The sequence below is a fragment of the Tauraco erythrolophus genome, chromosome 2, assembly GCF_009769465.1.
Source record: "Tauraco erythrolophus isolate bTauEry1 chromosome 2, bTauEry1.pri, whole genome shotgun sequence".
In the NCBI taxonomy this organism is placed as follows: Eukaryota; Metazoa; Chordata; class Aves; order Musophagiformes; family Musophagidae; genus Tauraco; species Tauraco erythrolophus.
The window spans coordinates 48,086,010-48,112,241 of NC_141466.1; the positions used below are offsets into that span (position 1 = coordinate 48,086,010).

At 37.2% G+C, this 26,232-nt stretch overlaps 1 protein-coding gene across 1 annotated transcript in view; it reads left to right on the plus strand.

Annotated features, from left to right (window-relative positions):
- CSMD1 (CUB and Sushi multiple domains 1) overlaps positions 1-26,232 on the plus strand; it is a 1,221,578-nt gene that overhangs the window by 1,108,305 nt on the left and 87,041 nt on the right. The window contains exons 47-48 of the mRNA XM_086608338.1: positions 9,111-9,299; positions 14,922-15,068. Coding sequence (XP_086464464.1) covers positions 9,111-9,299; positions 14,922-15,068 — 336 coding nt within the window. The remainder of the gene's footprint in view (positions 1-9,110; positions 9,300-14,921; positions 15,069-26,232) is intronic.

Consider the following 26,232-nt stretch of genomic DNA (forward strand, 5'->3'; position numbering starts at 1 on the left):
AGCGCAGGGCCACAAAGATGATTAAGGGAGTGGAGCATCTCTCTTATGAGGAAAGGCTGAGGGAGCTGGGTCTCTTTAGCTTGGAGAAGAGGAGACTGAGGGGAGACCTCATTAATGTTTATAAATATATAAAGGGTGAGTGTCATGAGAATGGAGCCATGCTCTTCTCAGTGGCATCCAATGATAGGACAAGGGGAAACAGATATAAGCTGGAACATAGGAGGTTCCGCTTAAACATGAGGAAGAACTTCTTCCCAGTAAGGGTAACAGAACACTGGAACAGGTTGCCCAGAAAGGTTGTGGAGTCTCCTTCTCTGCAGATGTTCAAAACCCGCCTGGACGCATTCTTGTGTGATCTGATCTAGGTGATCCTGCTCCGGCAGGGATATTGGACTAGATGATCCTTTGAGGTCCCTTCCAATCCCTAATATTCTATGATTCTGTGAAGCACAGGGAAGTAGTTTATTTCTTGCAGATGCCGTGGAAACTATTGGCTTTCTCTGATGGTAGATGTTGTTGAAACATTGTAGAGGAATACTAGCAGCTCTGTGCTTCCTTCACACACCTGGTAGATTTTGTGATTTTCTCCCCTTGCTTGTATTTGTGTTATTTATTGTTTTTCAGAACTCCCCTATCAATTAAAGTTACTAGCATATTAGTGTTTTGTAAGTTGTTTCTAATTGATTATTAGGAGTATCTTTACTGTGCATGTTTGGGTTTTTTTTCATGAAAGGGATTATGTAACAGTTTCAGTTGAGGAGTAGATTGCAACCTGTTACTGTCTTTCAGCCATTAGATTGCAACCTGTTACCGTCTTTCAGCCTTGTATTCTTGTAATATGAATACAGCAGAACTTTGTTACAGAAAGGACATCAAATCAAACAATCAGATAACAAAAAAAATGCTGTTGAAGTGATTCAGAGACAGAAGACAATGGAACTGGAGGCATTAGAGTAAAGATTCTAGCGCAGTTGGGATGCAACTGATTTCTTTCTTCAGACAAGTTTTATCTTTAAATAAATTTTATTTTCCTTTCTGGAAAATAGAATTACTTGTTTTATTCTTATCCCAGCCTCTCCAATACCTCTGTCTGTCTACGTGAATTACTATGGAGATAAATGTTGAATTCCTATTTTATGATAACATTTTAGCTTATATTTATCAATATTTTTTCTAGATTGTATGAAATACGATAATTTAAAAGTTCTGGGTTTAATTACCATCTTTATGGTGTTTACTCTCAGATAAATATATGAAAGTACACATGTTGCACTCTGAAAACCTAAGTGTCTGCAGGGGAGAAATACATTTTTCTGGATCAGACCTAAAATCTCATATACCAGACCATATACTCAATGTTCCATCTCTGGCACTGGCCAGTAGTGATTTTCTAGTGAAGAACAGAAGATCATTGCAAGCATGCAGTTAATTAAGGCCTCCACCCAGTTGTAGCTAAGCTACTCTTAAGCTGTATATGTTTTTTGTATTTTTAATCCACAGAGTTTTGTGCAAGAAGTTGCACTATTTATTGATGTAATATGTGAAGATGTTTCTCTGTTTCTCTGTTTCTCTGCTTTGAACTTGGCACCTGCTGTTTTCACTTCATGTCCTTTAGTTCTTATCGAGGAAGAAACTGTAACGAGGTATTCTCTATTCACCATATTTTAACATAATTTTATAGACCAGAAGGTATTTCATACCTTTAGTCATTCTTGTCGTGTTTTTCGATACTTTTTCCAATTCTACTCTATTTCTTTTGAGGCGATGCAGTATAAAACTGCATTTATACAATACTATCTGATCCTGATAGATTTGAAAAAAAAATGCTACTTGCCAAGTAATTTACATATTGTATTTCAAACTAATTTTTGAACTGCCTTCTTACATTCCTGCATTTTACCTGTAGTTTAGAATTGTTTACAATGTTATTTAGATCAGCTTCACATTTTTTAAAGATACCAGAAAACTCTTCATTCTCCTGAGCTCTGCCACTTTGTTGTAGTAGAGAAGAAATATATGATAGAAGGCCAGGTTCTAGGATATTGTATGCAAAACAAGTCTGATGACGTATCTGACAGGCAATAAAAATCAGTCTCGGTGACCGCTTTTACATGATTCTGAATGAATGACCTCCAGAGCAGCTGTAATTGCACCACGCTATACTTTTCTTACAGTTCCTTTTCGCTTCCTGTCTGATCTGTCTGAGGACAGATTTTCTGGTATTCTTGGTACCGTGATAACTTGCCAGGTATTGTCTAGTGTGCAGAGCCCTAGGCATCCTACAAAACGTGCTCTCCCTGTGCATGAATTTATGCTTACCAGTAGTCAACCATTTGTGATTTGTGTTTATACACTTGGAACCTCTGCTCTCATCCAATCCTTGTATCATCTTGCTACCAGATTCTTTTCTTTTTTAATTGCTTTTAGGGAAGTGTAGAGATGTGAATTAAAGCATGATGAGCATTGCAACTGCAAGATGTGCTCCTGTATTGGTGACAAAAATTGCTGTACTAATACAACAGCTGATTGGCATTCAATGTAAGGTAGAGATCTCTAACCTGGCTGCTCAAAACACTTAAGTTACAGAGGTGGTGCGATATTGTCCTAATGTGGTGATGATATTTATGAATAAAATGATAAATCAAAAATGGAGACATCAGAAATAGTGTTAGAGTTAAGTCAAGAAGCTTAGTCAGGCCTTCCCCAAAATAACCAAATTAGATTTCTCCAAAAGCCAGGTCAGGTAATGTGTTTCTCAAAAACAGGATATGATGAGAGTGTTATGTTGTCCTAGAGAATTACTTTTCTCGTGACACTGCCCCACCGCACTCAATTGCATACAACTGTGTAACATAAAGATCTTTGTTATTTCCTTTGTTTTTCTCTAAGCATTGCCTGTATGTATGAATTTAAGTAAAGAAACAAATCACAGTACTTGGAATTTACATGTACAACAATATGATTAAAAATGAGTGTAAAATAGCTTGCTTATATCCTTCAATATGCTTAGAGCAGGTCTTATTAATATTTATTCTGGGTATCATTCCAAACCATTTTACAGTATGTACTTATAAAATTTATGGGATATATTTATAAATAAATTATAATTAAATATTTACTGGGGCTCAAATGTCTAAATCTGTGTTTTGCAGCTCAGATTTTCTGGATTGGCAAACTTCACATCAATTCCTAAACTTCTAAATGTGTAGGGATTTGAATCACTGTCTAACGTAGGTGGCAGAGGAGAGTTCAGAAGGTATAAAATATAATATAATAAATATAAAATATAATAAAATATAATACTGATGAATATAATGTTAATGTGATTGACAAATAAACAGTGTTAACAGTGGAATATGTATGCCTCAACTGAAGAAATTTGTGTGACTATATTTAGGAATAATCTGTTTTGAAATACCATGCAGAAGGTGAGAGCTAACGTTGTCCAGAAAAGGGTCCAAATTGCATGTTTTTTTTTTCACCTATTGTGCGTATATTACCAAGAAAATAGCACTGTAGAATTTATCTCTATTCAATTGATAAAAAGTAGTTATTAGTGGTATTGGGAAAAGAATGTGCCTTTTGTTTTATGGAGCAAGGTGAAGCAGTTATCTCAATTTTATGTCTTTAACTAAATGAATCTTGTAAAACGTTCAAGTCTAGCTTCCACTCTAAAGACTAAGTCATGTAATCAGCAGCTAAGTTACACTGCAGGGAATCTGGTGAGTAATTTGTTATGATGGAGTAAGAGAGCCAGCAAAGGCTGCCAAGGTGAACGTTACCAATTTGCCACGTAACCCAGCTGTGCAGCCAGCCCCCTAAACTGCAGAGGAGCAATACACTGCCTTCCCGTGCCCCTGAACTAATCCAGAACTATTTTTCTCGTAAGTTCCTGTGGTATGTCTCCTGTGGATGGCTGAGGTTGGAAGGGATCTCTTATCCAATGACTTTTAGCCACCGGAAGAGTAAGAGCTGTAGCTTGCTGTGTAAGGAGATTTGGCCACCTCTGCTCTAGCACAGGAGAGGTACTGAGCTGTTTACAGCTTAGAAATACGTAAGAGTTTCATTTTTACTTGAATTTTCTGCCCTAAAAATATGGTGAGGGAGGCCTCATAAGACACTATTTTTCTCTCAGTACCACAGAAGAATATTTCATATTCTCTTCCATCCTTCACATTACTATTTGTGCTGATTTGTATTAGAGGTGCATTTTTTTTCACATCAACAGTAGCTCTTCCTTTTGGAAATTTTTCTCTTTTGTAAAGTTGTGAAGTCTACAAAGTGAATACAATAGAATATGCATAGGAAAGAAACCTTATAGCTGTCCTGCATTGATCTGTTTCTTCCGTTGTGTTTGTATGATGATTTGTTCAAGAAAATTTTCTGACCTTGAAACTATTGATTTTTAATATTCACCCACCAAAGAAATGTTCTTAACTGCAAAGCAACATCATACCTTTCCTCAGTCTGGAGAGAACGGTATGAGGAAACATCTGCAAAAGGCACGTTTTCCCCTTTGGTAAATAAATTAGTTTCAAGTCCCTTCTTAGAATCAGCTGCAAGGAATGAGAAAGCTAGCAGCAGTCTTTCTCTGTTATTGGTAACTTTTACCTGTTTTTGAAAAAATGATTTTATTGTTTGTGTTTTTTTTTTTTTCCAAATCTAGCAAATGAGCTATCTCCTTGCCTTTTTTCTGCTTCTCTTTTTTTCTTCCTTTACAAGAAAAAGTAAATGATCGAAGAGCAAAGCAGGTAAAAGAAAAAGGCAAAAAAAGTATTTTCTGTGTTGTGTTTTTTTTTTAATCTCCCTTTCAATTTCCTAGTCCTGTCTCTTTTTCTTTTTGCAGACCATCCTTACAGTGGCCAATTCTTATCTGGAGCATTTTCAGATGTTTCCAAGATACTCACAGTCAAGGTGTCTGTGCTCTCTTGAGTGTGATTGTCTTTCTTCCTATTCTATGACATTTTTTTTTCCTAAAGGAAACTAGCAATTTTCACTTCTGTGTATCGGTGGCTTTCCTCTATTTTTTCACTGCATTTCCTTTCCTGGCTCCATTTCTTTCATATACTTGCAGTCAGTTTCTCGAGTTAGTGAAGAATATCTCAGTGCTTTATGACAATGTTCTGTGGGTCACTGTAAAGTGATCTCAGGATTTCCAAACTGTAATTTTGAATCTTTTTCTTACTTGAAAATCCTCCATCTCAAATTCCAAAAACTTAATATACTACAGTAAGTAAACACGAGTTAATGCAGCCAGCTCTTAAGAAGATACTTAGAGTGCACCTCTTCCAAAATGATGCCTCTGGAAACTTAGCTGAAAGAGTACCCATTTAAAGGACTGTGATAATAACCTTCTAGATTAACCCAATTGTAATCTTTTCTGGAAGAATGAACCATCGCACTTTCCATTTTGCGAACTTACCTGACTTTAGTTTTGTCTGCCGGTATCTGTGCAACATCCAGATTTTGTTTGCAGGCCTCAAATCTGAATGACCAGTCAATAGTTTGCTTCATGAGTAATTTGACCAATGGTCATTTCCGTAACTCCCTGACATGCTAAGGAAAAGCAGGCAACAGAAGGCGATTGTATCATTACCATCTCTGCTGTTAGTACTCTAGAGGTACTTGCTACAGCGCTGTATCTTCCTCTGAAATGTCCTGTGCTTTGCAACTTTTTTTTTTGGTCATGTTTATGTTATCATAACCATTTCTTAAAGGAAAGTTTATCCAGAGACATGATAGTTTTCCAGTGTTGAAAAGAGTCCTAGAATAGTATGGGTTGGAAGAGACCTTTATAAGTCATCTAGTCCAGTCCCCGTGCAATGAACAGGGACATCTTCAGCTAGAACAAGCTGCTCAGAGCCCCATCCAACCTGACCTTGAATGTTACCAGGGATGAGCCATCCACAGCTTTTCTGGGTAACCTGTTCCAGTGTTTCGTCACCCATAATGTAAAAAATTTCTTCCTTATATTTAATCTAAATCTACCATCTTTCAATTTAAAGCCATTGCACCTTGTCCTGTCACTACATGCCCTTTTAAAAAGTCCCTCTCCAGCGTTCTCGTAGGCATTAGGTACTGGAAGACTGCTAGAAGGTCTCCCCAGAGCCTTCTGTTCTCCAGGCTGAACAACCCCAACTGCCTCAGCTTGTCTTCATAGGAGAGGTGTTCCATCCCTCTGATCATTTTTGTGGCCCTCCTCTGGACCCACTCCAGCAGGTCCATGTCTTTCCTGTGCTGAGGACTGTAGAGCTGGATGCAGTATTCCAGGTGGGATCTCACCAGAGCAGAGGGGGAGAATCTGGTTGTGCTTCTTTTGGTGTAGCCCAGGATACATTTGGCTTTCTGAGCTGTGAGCGCCCGTTGAACCAACCAACAATTCCAAGTCCTTCTCCACGGGGCTGGTCTCAGGTAAAAGCAGGTTGTTGAACTGTGTCATGTCAGCTACTCTTCATAACTGGTGAACATTTTTACTGCATGTCTGACAGAAAATAGCTAGCCAAACTTCTGCTAAGGAATAAGTCTCGTGTATTTAACGAAGGGAAAACAGTTATCATTATTTATCTGACAATATGTTTCTGCCCAATGTTAGTTTATGATAATTGCTGGTTTACTTGTACTTCCTGCAGATTCATGAGTCAGAGCACTTGTTGACTGTATTTTCTCAAGTTGTTCTTTTATTTTGAAGAATATAGGAAGTCAAAGTAACCATGTGTTTCATTTTATGATAATGAGAAAGAGAAGCTACTGTCATTAAATACATGCAATGCTATATTTTTGCACAGAAGCTCATGTGAAATGTCTGTGTGTAATTTGGCTACAGGTGTTTCTATCTCAAGAGACAGTCCCTAAATTAAAATTGTCAGAAGGATTCTTACTATTTTATGTACCGTCACCCCATTGGCTTTCCCTCTCTTAGAATGTGTTCTGTGAAAAACGGCTTTACCTCTTAGAGATACTGTCTGCTACAGCCAGTGCTGTTGAATGATAGCAAAAAGGGACATGTGCCAAGGAAAAATTATTTACTTGCTATTTTTCCCCAGCCCAAACCTTGTTCTCTCTGCTTGATGGTATATTCTCACTTGCATATTACGTCCCTCCTTTTCACAGGCTGACATTTTTCTCTCTGACTGAAGAAATTTTTTAGCTAAACAAGATGAGGGTGAGGAGAGGAAGAGAGGGTTTCAAAAATCTAATATTTCTTCCTACATTTGCTTCTGTGATAATGCTACATATTCTCCAATCTATTAGAGCAGACTGAAGAAGAAAAGGTTATGACAAAAAAGGAAAATAAGAAGTTTTTACTTTTTCATGCTTTCTCCCCTTCTTATGTCCCTAAATAATCAGATTGACTTTTAAATAAGTGATTTATAATTTTTGTTATACTATAAAAAAATCACAAATGAAGAAGAATCACACTGAGTTTTGTGCTGAAGGCTCAACCTTTAAGTCAGATCTAGGGAAGTCTTGGAACTGTCAGAAAAGAACTGGTTTGGTTTCTAGTTTATTTTTTCTAAACATTGGTTCCATTAAGAAATTGATAGCCATCAGAAAACGAGCTTGTAAGTTAATTTTGAAACTCATGTCTTTCTCAATGTATCATTATATAAGATATTCTAAAGAATCTGAGACAGCAAATAGAACATTGTACTGTCCAACTCAGGCACATACACTTTCTCTCACCTTCCACACACAAGTCTGGAAAACTGTATCTAGGTTAGAGAAAGGACAGGAATATGCCAGCTTCTCAAAGGTAAAGGTCTATGCACCATGTAGGAAAGTGATGGTTAATTTATATGTGAATTAATTGATAACATTCCTATTTTGTTTGCATTGTTGCTTCTGTTGGAGGGTTCAGATTTGTCCCCAGTGTATGGAACAGAAGGTAAAGACTGGACATCTTTTATAAAATATAATTTCCTTCCCTACCAGTGTGCTTAATTTCTCTGAGAGGACAATTGACGATTGAACTCCTGATGCTGTTTTCCAAAAGTTTACAGCAAAATTCTTCCTGGCTACAACTGAACCTAGATTTCACCTCCAAGTTTGTAAAAAGCCAACTAGGGGAAACAGTCTCATTTTTAATGTTTGTTTCTGATAGTTATGTGTGTTTTTTCCCCTGCAACATATTTTTTCCCCCTGATCATTTTTCCTGTTATAATGTTTTTCACCTTTCCTATAACCTTTAATTTCTGTAAGTACTTGGGTACTGTGCCAGAAAATTTGCAGGAATGCATTTCTGTCAAGATATATTTGTGAATCTTACACAAAAACATTGTTAAAATGCAGATATATTATGACACTGTGGACAAAGTATATCAGACCTCAATAGCAACAGATATGAAAAAATCAGTCCTGCATGAGAGGCAAAATATTAAATAAAACCAGTGACCAAGAAAAGAATTTCTTAATCGAAACCAGTATTTAGGATATAAAATTTTCAGCATTTTGATATAGTATAATGCTTGTCATATGCAGAGATTATAAACTCCTATGAATGCCAGGTGAAACACTAAAATGTTATGAGTTCAGAATTTAAATAGGAGGGAAAGTGGTTGCTGATAAGGTCTTACTTGGGTAATTTGTAGTATTCTATATCCAAAATAAACCCTTTGTCTGCACAAAACACGTATGTTTTCAAATGATCTGATGTGCCTAGAAGCTCCAATATATTGTCATGTTCATGTAACAGACTTCATTCTTAAAGGTCAGTGGGTTTTTTTAAAATTTCAAATAGAAGACAGCTACCAGGTTTCCAGATTAAAAGTTTTACCAGGGCTTTTACCTCACCTGGGTGAACGAGCACACCCGCATATGAGAATCCCTTGGCTTTAAACCCTTTGAGCTGTGACATATTTCTGGATGAATGTTTTACTGTAATTAGTATCTCGTTTCATAAATACAAGGTTTATAAAGGTGGTTCTTTTTCTGTTTGTGCTAAAGGGAACTTAGTTGTTCCTTCCATCTAGAATACGTTTTTAATGTGCTTTCATTTGGAAACTGAACCTGAAGCATACATATCTCTGAAAAATACTGCTACTTTTTTCATAGAAAGTAAAGACTTTGTTTCATTGCTATTTTTGTTGTTCTTTTCGTTGTGTCATTTTTAGCACAATGTCCAGCAAATGAAATCCGTACAGAATCATCAGGAGTGATCCTCAGTCCAGGTTACCCGGGCACCTATCCTAACTCTCAGACCTGTTCTTGGACTATAAAGGTTGAGCCAGGATATAACATTTCCATCTTTGTAGAAATGTTTCAAAGTGAAAAGCAATTTGATGAGCTGGAGGTATTTGATGGTAAGAGAGATTTAAATACTATGTAACCACAAAAGAACAAATATCGGGTCGAGTGGGGCTTGATTTCCAATTGTTGGTTTCATAATACAGTGATACATCTGAAACTTAAACAATACTCCAGTATTTCTATTATTTTTGCCTTATATCTAAATCTGATAGCCAGTTAAGGTTTTTATAGATCTATTCAAGACAAAGAAATTTTTAAATTTTATTAGGTATTGTTAGAGGAGGAGCAGTAGCAGCTGCAGCATCTCTGTGAAAGTCACACAGTTTTCTGTTTGCTGGGAAATATATGGAGGTGTCTGAAAGGAGAAGATAACATATTGGTTTGTGATGGATTATTTATAGTGAGGAATATTTTGGGGTTATAATTCCATTTGTCCAACTTAATAAAATTACTTGAATCTAAATACTCAAATTTGAGTCCAAATACCCAGTCTACTTTCTCCATAGCATAGCAGAACCAGTGCTGCACATTGTTTGAATATAGCCCTGTTAAAGTATTTGACCATTTGTTTTGGTGCAAAGAGTAGAAAAATGACAAAAACTCAATTTCTCAAGCGTTACTCATAGCAGCACCTCTCAAAGGGCCCTACTTAATTAACAGGCTATTCTTATTTTCTACTGAATTCTGAGATTATCACTTGTTCTGTTCTCATTGATTGATGAAAATAACTAGTGCCTGATTGTTCTTTAATATATTTTTATTCATTTGGAGACCATTATCGTATCTTCCCTCATTAACCAAGAATATATGATAACTGTGATAGAACTGATTAATATTCACTATGGAAGTTTCATAACATGAAAAATATTAAAAGGTCATATCTTCTGAGGTATCTTGCTCTAAGTATTTTTCATAAGTAGTAGATTTTTAATGTCTAAAATTATTAACTTTTTTCACTTTTTGATAACAGCATTCTGAAAAAATCCACAATATTTTTCATTCTTTTAAAAATGCCAGTTCATTAACATATATTTTTTTTCTTTATAAAGTGTGTGTCCATGTCAGGTTAGTGGAGAAAATAGTCTGAAAAAATCCATTAAGACTATCTTTTACTCCGTTCTTTTTTGTATATTACATCAAGACAATACATAGTGTGTCTGGAACTTTTCTAGTAGTCTAATCACTTTGTTTTGTTTTGAAAAATTCTGTTGAAACTGCTTAATGTTCCTGATGAAGATTTTTGTTTTCTTTCTTAGGCATTTAAATTTAATGATACCAGATTATCAATAATAGATCTGAGAGAAGAATTATCATATTTACTACATTTTTAAGCATTGTCATTTCATGACATGAAATCACATTCTTATAAATTCATCTCTAGTGCAGCTCTACTGAAGTCATTTTTTCTACCACCTACCAGCAAACTAAAATGAGAAAGATAATGGTATATTTATAACCTCTCAATACAGTGCCATGTAGAGATTCCTGAGCTCTCTCTCAACAAGTTGGTATTTAAATGTGGCACATTGCAGTGCCTTGCAGAGATACTTGCTTGTGTCCCTGTGGCCACATTAGCAATGTGCTTTGCTAGGCTAATTAGTTCTACATCTCAGCGTGATGAGTTTGTTGGGGCAGAAGGCAATGCTGTTATGACTATACTGTTTCCAGTGATGAATATAACTCAGACTAGCTCGTTTAGAACTAGCATAGGTATTTCCCTTTATTGCTACATTGTGCAAAAAATATACGTCATATCCTGGCACCTGATGTGGTCCAAACCAGCATACCTTTATTTAAGTTAGAAGAACTGCATTGATCTGTCTACATCAAGTAAAGATACGTCACCAAACTTTACACAGAAACTGCATAAAGATCAGCAAGACAACTTTTAGAGAAATAGTGTTTGCTAAGGCACAAGTCTCTTGATTACTTTATAAGGCAGCTTCGGAATGCAAACCAAAATAGAGACTGCACCTTACTGACTAAATTGTAAATTACGGTGCTTCAGCAGCTGGATAATGATCGCTATAGGCATCCAGTCAATGAGGCCACCCTGGTCAGCTGGGACCAATAAGCCCATTAGCCATTCCCACTTATCAGTCGTAACCTTGGGAAATCTCATCTGTATTCTAAACCAGAGAAGCCGTAAATGTACCATGAATATAATTGTTAAAGGCTTTTGAACTTGAAAACACTGTATTCAGGTTACTTACACTGAACATTCATAGATTCATAGATTTCTAGGTTGGAAAAGACCTTAGAGATCATCGAGTCCAACCATCTCTAATCCCCATTAAACCATATCCTCAAGTAGATCATCCACCCTATTCTTAAACACATCCAGGGATGGGGACTCAACCACCTCCCTGGGCAGCCTATTCCAGTGGCTGACAACCCTTTCAGAGAAGAAATACTTCCTAACATCCAACCTGAATCTCCCCTGACTAAGCTTATACCCATTTCCTCTTGTTCTATCACCCAACACTAACATAAAGAGCCCTTCCCCTACCTCCCCACCATCTTTTCTCAAGTATTTGTAGACTGTAATCAGGTCTCCCCTCAGCCTCCTCTTCTCCAGGCCAAACAGCCCCAACTCCCTCAGCCGCTCCTCATAAGTTTTATTTTCCAGCCCCTTGACCAGTTTAGTCGCCCTTCTTTGGACTCGCTCCAGGAGCTCAATATCTCTCTTAAAGCGAGGGGCCCAAAACTGGACACAATATTCCAGGTGCGGCCTCACCAGTGCCGAGTACAGGGGCAGGATCACTTCCCTATTCCTGCTGGTTACACTATTCTTGATACACGCCAGTATCCCATTGGCCTTTTTGGCCACCTGGGCACACTGCTGGCTCATATCAAGCCGGTAGTCAACCAAGACCCCCAGGTCCTTCTCCGCCAGGCAGCTCTCCAGCCACTCTTCCCCGAGCCTATAGCGATGCTTGGGGTTTTTATACCCCAAGTGAAGGACTCTGCACTTGGCCTTATTAAAGCTCATGCCATTGGCCTCAGCCCAACGATCCAGTCTGTTCAAATCCCTCTGAAGGGCCTCTCTACCCTCAAGCAGATCGACACAGCCTCCCAGCTTGGTGTCGTCCGCAAATTTACTGAGGGTACATTCAATCCCCTCATCCAGGTCATTGATAAAGATGTTAAACAGAACTGGACCCAGCACTGAGCCCTGGGGAACCCCACTGGTGACCGGCCTCCAGCCGGATTTAGCCCCATTTACCACCACTCTTTGGGCCCGGCCATCCAGCCAGTTTTTAACCCAAAGGAGGGTGTGCCTATCCAGGCCAGCAGTTATCAGTTTCTCAACCAGAACACTAACATCATTCATATAATATAGGAAGTATTATTTTTTTTTTCTCACTGAAATAAACCAACAAATTTCTGTCATGGAAAATAGACAGAAATGTCAGCTTTTACCTAATATTCAGAAAAGCGTCATATGACAGGTCAGCACACCAGAAGTTGACTATTTATTTCCTGATAGAGACAAACTCTGAAATAGCAATTAAAAAATCAGACTCAAGAACACCTAAGTCATGCTGCTGACTTTCCTGAACTCACCTGAAGAGCTGCCTGCTAAGTAAGGTACAGAAACTGAAACTCAGCTTCAGGAAAACCAAAGCAAACTAAAGTACATTGAATCATTCCTCTGATCCTTTTTTAGCCGAAAGGCTAAAAAATCCAATGTGGCATGTGGTGCTGCAAACTAATTTAATAATCACTAACATGGAAAGATTCTCACCTCTTTGTATGTAGTAGATCTTTATTTGTAAATGTATTCTTTTAGCCCCTTTGAGAATTTCAAAAGAACAGATACATTCTAAACTAAGAATAGAGAAACTAAAGGAATTGTCATGTTCTAAATCATTTTTTCAAGCAAAAATAGGAACTGACCTCAGCAATTCTCATCATTTATCTTACACTGTAATCATCGAACACTAACTCCTTAATATGAAAAACAAACAAGCCACAAAGCATTTTGATGAGGGCATGCTGGGCAACCTGTGCCTAAAGCTATGCTTATTTGTTCTCATTTTGTATGTGTATTTCTTATTTAGAATTTATTTAGTAATATTTAGTTGTAGTGTCATTATGATGATTTAACTTCAGTTCCCAAGAACTGCGAGGTTGTCTTAATCTTCATTGTTTCCTGTGACTTCTGTAGCCTCCCTTTTGTACCTGAAATGTCCCATTCAGAATATATACTTATTTTGTATTGGATTGGAGGGGGAGAAGGCTGACAACAATTGTAATCAATTTTTAGATATCATGTGAGTCAGTTTTATTTTTGTATTTTCATGCAACATAAGAAAAGCTGATCAGGCTGCAGCTGCTCAGGCACAGTAAAAATGAATTAAGCAGCCTCTTTATTTGAAATAGCTGCCTTGGCCAAGATAATTTTGTTTGAACATTGCTTTCCTAAACTTGAAAAACATGGAGAAAAAGGCATAATAAGCATATAAAAGGGAGGAGTTCAGCTACAGAAAACATAACGTTCATATCGAGGAAGAAGATGACATTTCATGTTTTAGAAAGCTTTCAGCTGGAGATTGGTTTGATATATATACTTTTTTTTTCCTCTTGTAAATATGCTGTTTTATTATGTAGTTAGCCCCCAAATCATTAATTGTGCTTCTAGGGTTTTATTGTGGTGAAGACATGGGTCTAGTGCCAGGACACGTTTTTTCAGCTTCCTATATTTATCACATTTTTTTTTGTACTGACATAATACTATAATAAACACACTATCTTTTAACAGAACCGAGTCCTAATGAAATATGTGTTGTAAATTTATAGCACTTGTACATATGTGTATTCCACAGGGAAACTGTGGTGATCTTACATGTGACAGAGCATTTTTTAGCTAATGTGTTCAATATTTAATATGGTGGTGTTTAAAATTATACAAGCTGTACAATGTCAGAATGTGTAGATTTGCTACCACTCACTAGTTGGAAAAGAGCTTAAATAAATAATAGATATAAAAGAAGAAGGAGCAGAAATATAACCTCATTCAAAGTAATTGTAGAGGAGGTGGAGCCAGGAAGAAATGAAAGAGGGGTGGAGAGGTGTTGTTTTTAAGATCTGGCCTTGTTTTCTTTTTATCTTCTTAAGTAACTGGTTTTGCTTGTCTTTATTCTTTTGAGCAACTGTTAATAAATTGTTTTGCTTTAAGAAAACCAAGTCTGTTTTGCCCAGGACCATGGTCGGTGGGTGCTCCCTCCGTTCTTGTCTCGACCCTCAGTTCTTTTATTCTTTTTTTTTTCTCCTCTCCACTTTACTGGAGAAGGAGTGAGAGAGCGGCTGTGTGGAGTTTAGTTGCCAGATCGGCCTAAACCACGACACCCTAATAGAAATAAATTATTAAAAAAAAAAAAAAACCAAACACAAACCACTATTTTTTCAGTGTGTACGGCAAAAATACTCATTGTTTAATATTTAAGTTTGTTTGTACCGAGATTTTTTTATTTTACCCTCTAGTGAAAGTCTAAAACCAAATGGATAGTTTAAATAGATATCTGTTAATTATTTCATTGGCAACGATCTGTCAGGTTATTTCCTATTCTTTCCTTGTATATTCACATTCACAGCTGAGTTAAAATATGGAAATTATTACTTAACTTGGTAGTACTTTAAAACTTCAAGAGTTTCTTTGTTTGTCTCTGAAGGTTCCTCTGGGCAAAGCCCTTTACTAGTTGCTTTAAGCGGAAATCATACTGGACAGCTGAACTTCACAAGCAAAATGAATCAGCTGTATCTTCGCTGGTCAACTGATCATGCAACCAGCAAGAAAGGATTCAAGATCCGTTACTCGGGTAACTATTAATGTTTTCTATTAAATTATACTTTGTGGATACTATTTAGCACCAAATTAGGAATTGTAATATAATGTTGGTTTCTCTGAATATGTACATTTTGAGGATGTGTAATCATTCTATTGCAAAGTTCAAGGTAAGCACAGGACTTGGACTCTCCATTTTTTCTAAGCTTACCAAAGATCTCCAGATTAATACTTCTCCAATGAATACTTCTCACTGCAACCCACAATCTTGTCTTACCAGACCTGGAACATGGCCTTGGAAATGTAGTGGGAGAGGTACCCTTAGATTTACACAGGACTACTCAGAAGTGAGATTTTTTGATCTTGAAATGATATGTGGTGCTCCACCTGCAATTCAGTATACAATTATTTACAATTTCCTTGAGTTGCAGTTCACAAGTCTTATTACTATACTTTTCTTCATGTATGAATAAACTGAAAACTGGGGGGAAAAATATCCCTTGCTTCTTCAACAGGTTGCATGTGAATCTAGTGTTGTGGTGACGTGAAAATATGTAAATAGTCTACCCAAATACTGTTAAAAGTTATGTCCCTTATTAAGAAAAAACATCAATTTCCAGTATCGCAGTACTGGATTATACTGTATGTGTAGACATTGACACTCAGTTTGCAACCTCTTTCGGATGTTTTCATACCTACATCTGCAGACACGTTGCTCCTAAAAGGCTTGGCTTAGGCATCATTTACATCATGTAAACAGTGAGAAAGTGGTGATAATTACTGTCTGTTGTAAGCATTTGCTTCTTCTGAGTTTGGACTTGATTAGAAGTATAAAGGTTATATGTGTTAATTTTGGTGACTAATAATTGTCAATATAAATTAAGCAAAGAAAGGAATAGTAAGAATGTTTTAGAAGAACGTTTTATCAAGCACCAGGTATCTTCCATTTAGTCATGCTAAATACCGTTTAGGGAGATGATTTGCACAGAGCTTGCTCCTTTCCTGTACCATCCATGCACTAGCTGTCTGGAAAGTTTCTCTTCTTACTGAAGCAGAAGATCAGGACTGAGCTCAGACTATAATAATTATCATTGTTCTGGGGACTTAAGAACTGTGAGCAGAACTATGAGCAGTCAGGAAAAAACAAAAACAACAGTTAGTGGAAGTATTATCTCCACCTTACAAGCAGCCTTTGGAGTGTATTATAGTATCAAATTATTAAGGAGACTGATTTTTGAGGAATGAGAAATTATTTTACACCTTTGCATGTACACAAAACATGTTTTGCAGCAGTGAAGTGGTCTGTCTAATTACTAGGCGCAATTCATCAATTATAATAGTACTAGCCAGAACTAATAATAAAACTGGGAGACTGGAGGGAGATATGCAATCCTTATGGCTATGTTTTAGGAACGAACAACTGTTTTGCTTTCTTCCACTTTACTAACATTCAGTGCCTGCATTTTTCTCTAAACTTCCGTACATTTTACATGAGATTCAATGGAAATAATCAGCATGAAAGAAGAGTAACAGTGAGCGGCAGCATAAACAATTGGATTTGAATCTTAATGAGGGAAAGCAACATTATGGAAGTAGGAAAAATACAAGATCCCAAAAAGGCTATTGATACCGTGGCAGCTGTGATGGAGCCAGCAGGCTTCCTCATAATGAAGATTGTACTGAAATGAATTACTGCCCTCCCACAATCTTCCCCTTCTTCTCCAGTTATGCCTGTGCACAAAATTTTGCAAACTGTAGTTTTGTCACAACTAGATTTCATTTGTAGATACAACTTTTCTTCACTTCTATAAAATGCTAGAAGCTTTCAGAGGAATGCTTAATGCCTTTGCATATGAGCTTACTCATATAAGCTATTTGTCTAATGTTACTTGTATGTTTTCTATCTTGTGTTTTAAGGCTTTTTGCTATGTTTTAGTAGAAAAAAGCTATAGCATTACAGCAGAGGGTTATTCTTTTCAAGACTTTGAATATGATAGAGGCATGGCACATGGAAAATAAGGAGGTGATTGGTTACAGTCAACATGGCTTCACTAAGGGCAAATCCTGCCTGACTAATTTGGTGGCCTTCTAGGATGAGGTTACTACAGCATTATGGATAGGGGAAGAGCAACTGACATCGTCTACCTGGACTTGTCCAAAGCATTTGATACTGTCCCACATGACATCCTTGTCTCTAAACTGGAAAGACATGGATTTGACAGATGAGCCATTCGATGGATAAGGAATTGGTTGGATGGTCACACTCAAAGAGTTGTGGTCAACAGTTCAATGTCCAAGTGGAGGCCAGTGACGAGTGGTGTTCCTCAGGGGTCACTACTGGGGCCAGTGCTATTTAACATCTTTGTTGGAGACATGGACAGTGGGATTGAGTGCACCCTCAGCAAGTTTGCAGATGACACCAAGCTGTGTGGTGGTGTGGACACGCTGGAGGGAAGGGATGCCATCCAGAGGGACCTTGACAGGCTGGACAGATGGGCCTGTGAGAACCTCATGAAGTTCAACAAGGCCAAATGCAAGGTCCTGCACGTGGGTCGGGGCAATCCCAAGCATAAGTACAGGCTGGGCAGAGAATGGATTGAGAGCAGCCCTGAGGAGAAGGACTTGGGAGTGCTGGTGGATGAGAAGCTCAACATGAGCCGGCAATGTGCACTGGCAGCCCACAAGGCCAGCCATGTCCTGGGCTGCATCAAGAGAAGCGTGGCCAGCAGGTCTAACGAGGTGATTCTGCCCCTCTACTCTGCTCTTGTGAGACTCCGCCTGGAATACTGTGTTCAGCTCTGGAGTCCCCAACACAAGAAGGACATGGAGCTGTTGGAGCGAGTCCAGAGGAGGGCCACGAAGATGATCCGAGGGCTGGAGCACCTCTGCTATGAAGACAGGCTGAGAGAGTTGGGGCTGTTCAGCCTGGAGAAGAGAAGGCTCCGAGGTGATCTTATCGCAGCCTTCCAGTACTTAAAGGGGGCCTACAGGAAAGCTGGAGAGGGACTTTTTACAAGGGCATGGAGTGATAGGACAAGGGACAATGACTTTAATCTGAAAGAGGGTAGATTTAGATTAAAAGGAAGAAATTTTTCGCTCTGAGGCTGGTGAGGCCCTGGAACAGGTTGCCCAGAGAAGTTGTGGCTGCCCCGTCCCTGCAAGTGTTCAAGGCCAAGTTAGATGAGGGTTTGAGCAACCTAGATATTAAATGATCTCTTCCTTAATCTAGTGAGTATCTGTATAGTATAGTGAAAGTAAAAGGGGAAGCATCAGTTCAAATTTCTTGCAACTGTAAGGAAGTAATGCCTTTTTTCTTTGAAATGTATGTAGTACAGTAAAATCACTAAAATGGATGCTGAAAATATAAGGAAAAGGTATTTCATGCATGATTTTTTTTTTTAATTCTTTTTTAATGCTTACCTTTTGTTCTTGTGTGCTTGAACTTGACTTCCTGGTGCAGCTGGGTTCCACCAGAACTATTCCATTTATTACAAATGGGGAAGATCTCTGAGTGCAGAGTGGAACTTGCTGAGCCCAGGCTATGAAACACTCCTTGAAATCGCTTCGAAAGATACTTGCAGAACCTACTTCTTGGCTTTGTTTTCCCTCAATAATTTATAACCCTGCATGCGCATTCCTACCCAAGCAAGCTAGAATAAAAGCATAACAAGGAGATGGATGATTTTTTATAAGTAGTGGTGGGAGCAATAGAAGTACACTACAACACCTGGCACACCCACTGGAGGCACAGTGAGAAGCAGAGGGGTACTCAGCTTGCTAATTTGCATGTTCACATTGCCTCTGTAACACAGGCATTTGTTTAACTTTTGGTTAGTCATTCAAGAGTAAATAAGGCAAGTGGCTACTTGACTAGTTTGTAAGAGGCTGCGAGTAGAACTGTAGAAAGAGAAATATATATATTAAAAATTCAACCATAGATCTCTATTTTACTTTATGCTGCTCCTGTAACCTCATCTGTTATTGCAAGAAGCTTAATTCTTCACCATTCATTTAATCTTATTTTTAAGCTTTGTACCTGTGAAGCAACTGTTACTATTTCCTCTCTATTTCAAATTAAAAGGAAAGGCTATTGATTGGTTTGGCATTGTCATTACATTTTCTAGTAGCTATTTGTAAATGTCAACAGAATTGTATGAAGAAGTTAATCAGACTCTTTATAATTGTTTCTTCTGTGGTTCCTAAACTGTTAGGTGGTTGTTTGCTGTAGTAAATTCAGCAGGAAAGTCACACAATGGTTTATACAGTACTTTGAATAAAGAGCAATACAAACAGGATCATTTATAAGTGTTAAACCATCATTAAGAACATCTGTACTACAAATAGCAGGTTATTTAGTCAGATATTTAATTTTCGAAGAGACAGACACTCACAACTATATCACTAAAGAGGGAATAGGCCTTTGCAAATTCACCCTGCTGTTTTCATATTGTTTACATGTTAGATTTAAAGATAAACTGCAAAAGAAAAGGAATGGCAGCTCAACTCTTTTTTGTTGCCTGGTTGAGTATTGTTCTCCTTTTTGATTCTGTACATTTTAAAGTGAAAAATAATCTACAGAATGGATGGTCCATTAATTAAGGAACTGTTTTAGAAATCAGAAGAGGTATGTTTAGTTTTCTTGTGTGACCTTACTTAATTACTTAAGTCAGTGTCTGATTTCTTATCTATAAAGTGAGAATGTCTAAAGTGAGAGTGATAGGAAACCTCTACCTCACTGGATATTTCAAGAACAGCAGCACAAAGGACATAAAATCCCCTGGTGACATGATGATGATGACAAGTAAGTATCCAAAAGAGAAAGTTAGAAGGAAGCAGTGGACTAAGCTGTGGCTTTTTGTCAACAAAAAATCTAGCATATAAGATAAACAAAAGCAACGTGGAATTTGAAAGAAGGCTTTTAGTTTATGTATAATTTCAAACGTAGGACAGTGTTGCAGTGAATAGTTGTAAGTGTCTTTTTCCTGTAAGTTTTTGGACTATTGATCAAAGATACTGCTGGGAAAGTAAGTCCTTTGCTAAAATAAATTCTTAGAGAAAATATCTTATTATTCACTATAAGACTGAGATTTACAAAATCATCTGGGAGGTTTGGACATCTAATATCAAAGAATTTTTGAATTTGGAATTGGGAATTATTCAATTGAGTTTCTCTTCGACTGAATGCCTCAAACAACTTTGAAAAATCTCAGCATAAATGTTTCAATGTTCCAGCTCTTAAGAGAATGTGCTTTGTGAAAGGAAAAATATGGTCCTGCAAATGCAAAATCAGTGTTTATCTGTGTTGCTGTCCACATATCAGTAGACTAGTGATGTGTGATATAGCCAGGCAGTTATTACCCTGTTGGTTTTCAGTTGCAAGTGACAAATGGATGTTGTGATTATAAGTGAGCTGAAAATGTTCAGTATGTTGCCTTGCAAAAACCACTGGTGTTTAAAAGGCCTTGAAAAAATGTGGATGCTATGTCATTTGGAACAGTAAATTAAACCTGTAAATGTAAAGTTACTTCAGGTCACTGGAACGGCTTCATAGAGATTTATCACATTTTGTGGTAAAACATTGTCATTCCTAGATGAGAGCACTCCTGTGTCATTGCACTTATATCAGCTAAGCCTCATGAAGTTCCAGGACAGATCGCCTCTCAGAAACTGGCTGAGAAAAAACTAGCATTTTATACCAGTGGTCCTTGATACAAGGCTGCAATATTTTATGAGCACTCTGTAGAGATTCCTGCTTAAACTCAGAATTTTGACTCAGCTGACAGTGGCTGTAGTTTTCAGTCTGACATTCTTCAAGAATTTGCTCCACATCTTTAGATATTGCTTTGTATGTGGTTCTTCAATTAATATGTCAGTTCCTGATCCTTGAAGATGTGTAATCTTGTTCCTGGACTCTGAAGGGAGTTCAGTTTAAAGAACAGATTAATAATTACTAAACTATAGGTTAAGAAGGGAATTGTTTAGAGTCTTATCAATATTCCTTCACTATCTCAACAAGATTTTTCAGAGCTGCAAAATAAAAATCTGTCTTCATAATTTTAGCTTATTTGCTTCAAATGCTTTTCTTCTGTTCATGCTCTGTATAGCTTAGATACAGTAAACTGTTTGAGTATCCGACTTTTCTATTCATATTTTGCTGCCTTTGCAGCACAAAATGTTGTGAGTTTTGATAGGGCTTTTACATGGACTAGTCACTGCTTGTCTGCAGCATTGTTGCTGGCTTCTGACATACTAACTGCCTGTTGCCACTACTTTAAAATGTCATTAATAAACATTTCTGTAAGAGTAGGAGGTGGATCTGATCTATGTTAAATAACTATTTTAAACATAAGTTATCCAAACATATATGATTCACATCACAAAATGAAGTACTTGGAAATTGGAATGAACTTGTTTGGTTTCTTACTTTTAAATTTGAATTACAGAAGTGTTGGGTGCATATTGATGCAACAGAAGACAGTGTTGATTGTGTTCGAATGTATGACACTAGGCTGGAAAAATCAGATCATCGTTATCAAAATAGTCAAAATTTTAAGATGTTTTTCTGTATTTGAAGTGTTATCTGTAAAATGGAGATAATGACAATTCTTGCTTTAATGTGATTTTGCGAAGTTAGTTAATGTTCATGTAATAGCCAGATAACATATGGACAGTCATAAAAAAACACACACAAATTATATCTTGAAACAGTGTCTGAGGAATTTGAAGCTAGTAAGGCCTGGAAACTCATCTTAAACAATTATAATTGGGAAAAAAAAAAAGTATATATACTGAAAGAATAAGTAGTATTCATTCCCTATATCCTTTAAAGTATATATCCTATCCAAAACCAGAATATGATTGTAAGGTTACAGACTGTATAATGCTGACATGCATATGTATAAATGAACCGAAATGTATACGTAGACTTAAATTCCATCATTTCATAACTTCTGAATTCTTTTCAGCCTAATGATGTTTTTCGTTTTTTTTCTTACTGATACATTGCTTTCAATTATTTTCTAAGTACCTAATAAGATTCATGAGAAAGCAAACAGAAAATCCCAGGTATTCTGCCATGGAGAGCTGCAATGGTAAACATGTTTTATCGGCCTTACTTAAAATTTTACATCTACACTGATGTCTGTTGCAACCATTGTAATAGACTTCCTCCACTTTTTGGTCAGCTCAGTGAAAGAAAATGCACATTATTACAGGTTTCTGAGGTACTGTTAACAGCCATGGAATTGTGAAGCTTGGTAATCTGTGGGCACAGCCTCTTTCTGCTATGTGGGATCCTTTCTGTTCTGCCTTCTGTTGAACTATTCATTGTACTTCAAGGAATAAACTCTCACTTCTCATGTAGTGAGCGTTACCTAGTTTGTAACTAGGTTACAAACCTAGTTTGTAATTAATACATTTGTAATGTGCTCTTACCATAACTAGTTTGTCCAGTCCTCACACTTGTTCCGGTCAAAATACCTCTGCCAAGCCAGTCAAGCTGTGTTCCCCAACCTTTCTGTCTGATGACCATACTTGTTCCACCCTTGCCTACAAATCACAGTATACTTTTAGTGCTTCTCTGATAGACAAAATAAGATAGTTCTTTATCCAGCTCTTGTCAATCTTTCTCTCCTTCTGGCTTCCCATCTTAATTTCCCTTGCTTACTCTTTACAGTGTCTCCACTAATACACTATCCTCCTTCTTCCTTGCTACAGTCCATGATCCTCTCCTCTTGTCTCTCACTAGTCAATTCCAGTTGATTTTATATATTTTTCTTTCCAGTTTATTTCCCCGAATCATACATATGTTTTCCTTGCATCACATCTTATTCTGAACATAATCTCAGTGTCTGATCCATCCATCCTTTTGATGCCACTTCTAATAGCCTGCCAGGTCCTTCTCTTTTTCTTGTTTCCATCACTGGCTCTTAGCCTTCAATCTCTCCCTTCCCGCTTCTTGTCTCATTGCGTAGTCTGCCATGACTGTTCTTACCCTGGGTTCTTAAATCCAGTACTTTTGTGTCAAATCTTCTTTCTTTTCTCCAGTTATAGCCTTCCTACCCAGTCAAACACAGCTCGTAGTTTTATTTTCACACTTGAACCTCTGTCTTTAATTTTCACAATGTCAGATGACCACAGAGATTTGCCAAGACATCTCAGCTCCCAGATCTCCTCAATTTCCTCCAGCCCCATGCAGCTGCCATACACTCAGTGAGGCATTTGGGGTGGCAGAAAAAGTAAGCAGAAGTAATAGTAGGTTGCAGTGATGGTTGAAAGCAGCAACAGGAGTCATCAAGGTAGCCGGGGAAGGAGAATATAGATTTCTATAGGAGATTTACAATAACAGCCATTAGGACTTAAGTATATTTTCCAAAGTGATGTTGAAGTAAATTCTGAGTGATATTGCTGTTTTGTGTTCCTTTTGTTTTCTTGTATCGATTCCTTCTTCTTAGTTCAAAAGATTTTTTTGCTTGATTTTTTCTGAACACCACTTGCTTCCCTGGGGAGCTTAAACTGTGTCTTTGGGCTCTGGACATTGTTAATTGTTACAACGTAAGCAACAATTATGACTGATAGATTTCCTCTGCGGCTCCCCATGATATTTCAACATCATTACATCATTCTGTACAATTTGGCAGCCTGAATGTCCCATATTTCATGCTGTTTTAAAGCTAATCTCTTTAGAGGTTCATATATACTATATATTGTTAAAATAAGTTCCCTGGTGATCAGAACACAAAGTACAACCTGTTTTGCTGAAAATCTTGTTAGGGGTAAAAACCCCAAACTATATGTCTAGCCAAGAATTTACTGTTAGTATCTGAAATTTTAACAGTTTAATAAAAGAATTGCTCGTCTAGATTAAATGAGTAAAGGAAGAAAAAAAAAAAAAAAGAAAAAAGAAGAATAAATGAAAGCTCCTATACAGAAAAACAGTATGGTTAGAATTGTTATACACACACTTCCCATTACCTAATCTTTTCCCTGCTCCACTGCTCCTTGGGAACCCAAGATCAATGGCTTCAGTTTGGTGTTTGTGTGCTGGAGGAGATACTGCAGCTGGAGTCCCTCAGTTGGAAGACTCTGATATTGATGATTTCTTCCTCACTCTAGGATCCACCTGGGGTCATTTTTGTTTGCTAACACATTTTTATACCCTTTTGTTGGTCACGTTCAAGTTACACAAGATTCTACTAATATAGTCCATTTTACATGTAGTTACTATTTCTTTGCTCTGTTGCTTAAGCCTGAAACCATTTTTGCCCATCTCTGACTTATAATTTTTTTAACTGACCACTAGTGAGTTGTATATATCTTCAGATGGCACACAGGTTGTCACCCTATAATCATACCGTGCCTGTACTCCTCTACACTGCATTCTGTCTTGGGAACCCAAGATCAATGGCTTCAGTTTGGTGTTTGTGTGCTGGAGGAGATACTGCAGCTGGAGTCCCTCAGTTGGAAGACTCTGATATTGATGATTTCTTCCTCACTCTAGGATCCACCTGGGGTCATTTTTGTTTGCTAACACATTTTTATACCCTTTTGTTGGTCACGTTCAAGTTACACAAGATTCTACTAAATATAGTCCATTTTACATGTAGTTACTATTTCTTTGCTCTGTTGCTTAAGCCTGAAACCATTTTTGCCCATCTCTGACTTATAATTTTTTTAACTGACCACTAGTGAGTTGTATATATCTTCAGATGGCACACAGGTTGTCACCCTATAATCATACCGTGCCTGTACTCCTCTACACTGCATTCTGTGTCCCCACCCCTCAAGGCCCCTGCTCTTATACCAGGCCTGTGTTTGCCTGCATGTCACCATGCTAGAGTCCTAAATATCTTATTCTACACAGAATAATTACTTGTTACAAGTATCAATGTAAAGCTGTGACTGTACCATAAAAAGATAATAGAAAATTACAAAGATAATTCAAAAATAAAACCAATTAGACATATCCACCTGACCAGAAGAAAAAAATCTGTTAAAGGTAGAAAAAGTAAAAACAAAGTTGCAGGCAGGTTGAAAAAGGTTGAGACATAAACCTAACAAACCTTGGTCTTTAGGACTTGCAACTCAGTACAAAGTTTGTGACCTGCTACTAACAAAGGCAATACTGTACTAGTAGACTACAGGGTTGTATATCATATGACAAATATTTTCTGTTTAGAATTGCGGTACTGCTATGATCAATTTGGAGTTTTATCTGTGGCATATTATGTTTGGGACTCATCTGCTATTCTTAAGGTCTTCTATGATACTTAAAATTAAAAAGTGCTTAAGGGGTTACTGAAGATGACATCAGTGATCTTAACCACTGATCTTTTGATCTTAACCAGCTCGTGTTGCAATAATGATATAATTTTTTCTTCAATACATTGAAAAGAAAATTAAAGCCATGTTTATTGTTCTTCTTTAAATGTTGAATCCCCTTTTAAATTTAAAGAATATTTCAGTAATTTAATTCATTTAGTTAGGTGTGTAACTGTGAATGTTGTGCTTATAAGGGATATAGAACATGACTCCAAACAATTGTTTTACTGGATCATTCTAGTTTATTGATTTTCATCCTGGTTTTTGGTTTTGATGTAGTGTTTTCAAATAATCCCCTGTGGTGATTTAACCCAGCTGCCAGCTAAGCTGCCATGAGGTCACTGGCTCACTCCCTCCTCCTCAGTGAGCTGCAGAGGAGAAAAATGTAACAAAAGGCCTGAGGGTCCAGCTAAGAACAGGGAGAGATCACCAACCAACCATGGCCCCAGGCAAAATGAACTCAGCTTGAAGACAAATCAATTTAATTCATTAACGGCTCATTCAGAGAGGATAACAAGAAATAAAGCCATTTTGGGGGGAACATTTACCTAAAAAAATTGCATTAATTTTAACCTGAAAAAAATGCATCTGATGAATCAGGATATTGTACTTTGTAATGTAAATTTTTAACATATTTGGCAGAGTGTTTAATTTTTGACTTTGATGTCTAAGTGCACTGGATTTTTTAAATGAAACTGTTCATAATTAATTTTGTATATTGTGGAGCTCAAAGAATCATTTTATAAATTTATCGAATTTGAAGTGAATTGTTTACTAAGTCTGAGTGAACTTACTGAACAAACTACATGTTTCCTGATTGCAGCTTCCTCGTGTACAATAACATAAACTGATTTGTGAATATAAACTGGTTTTGAACT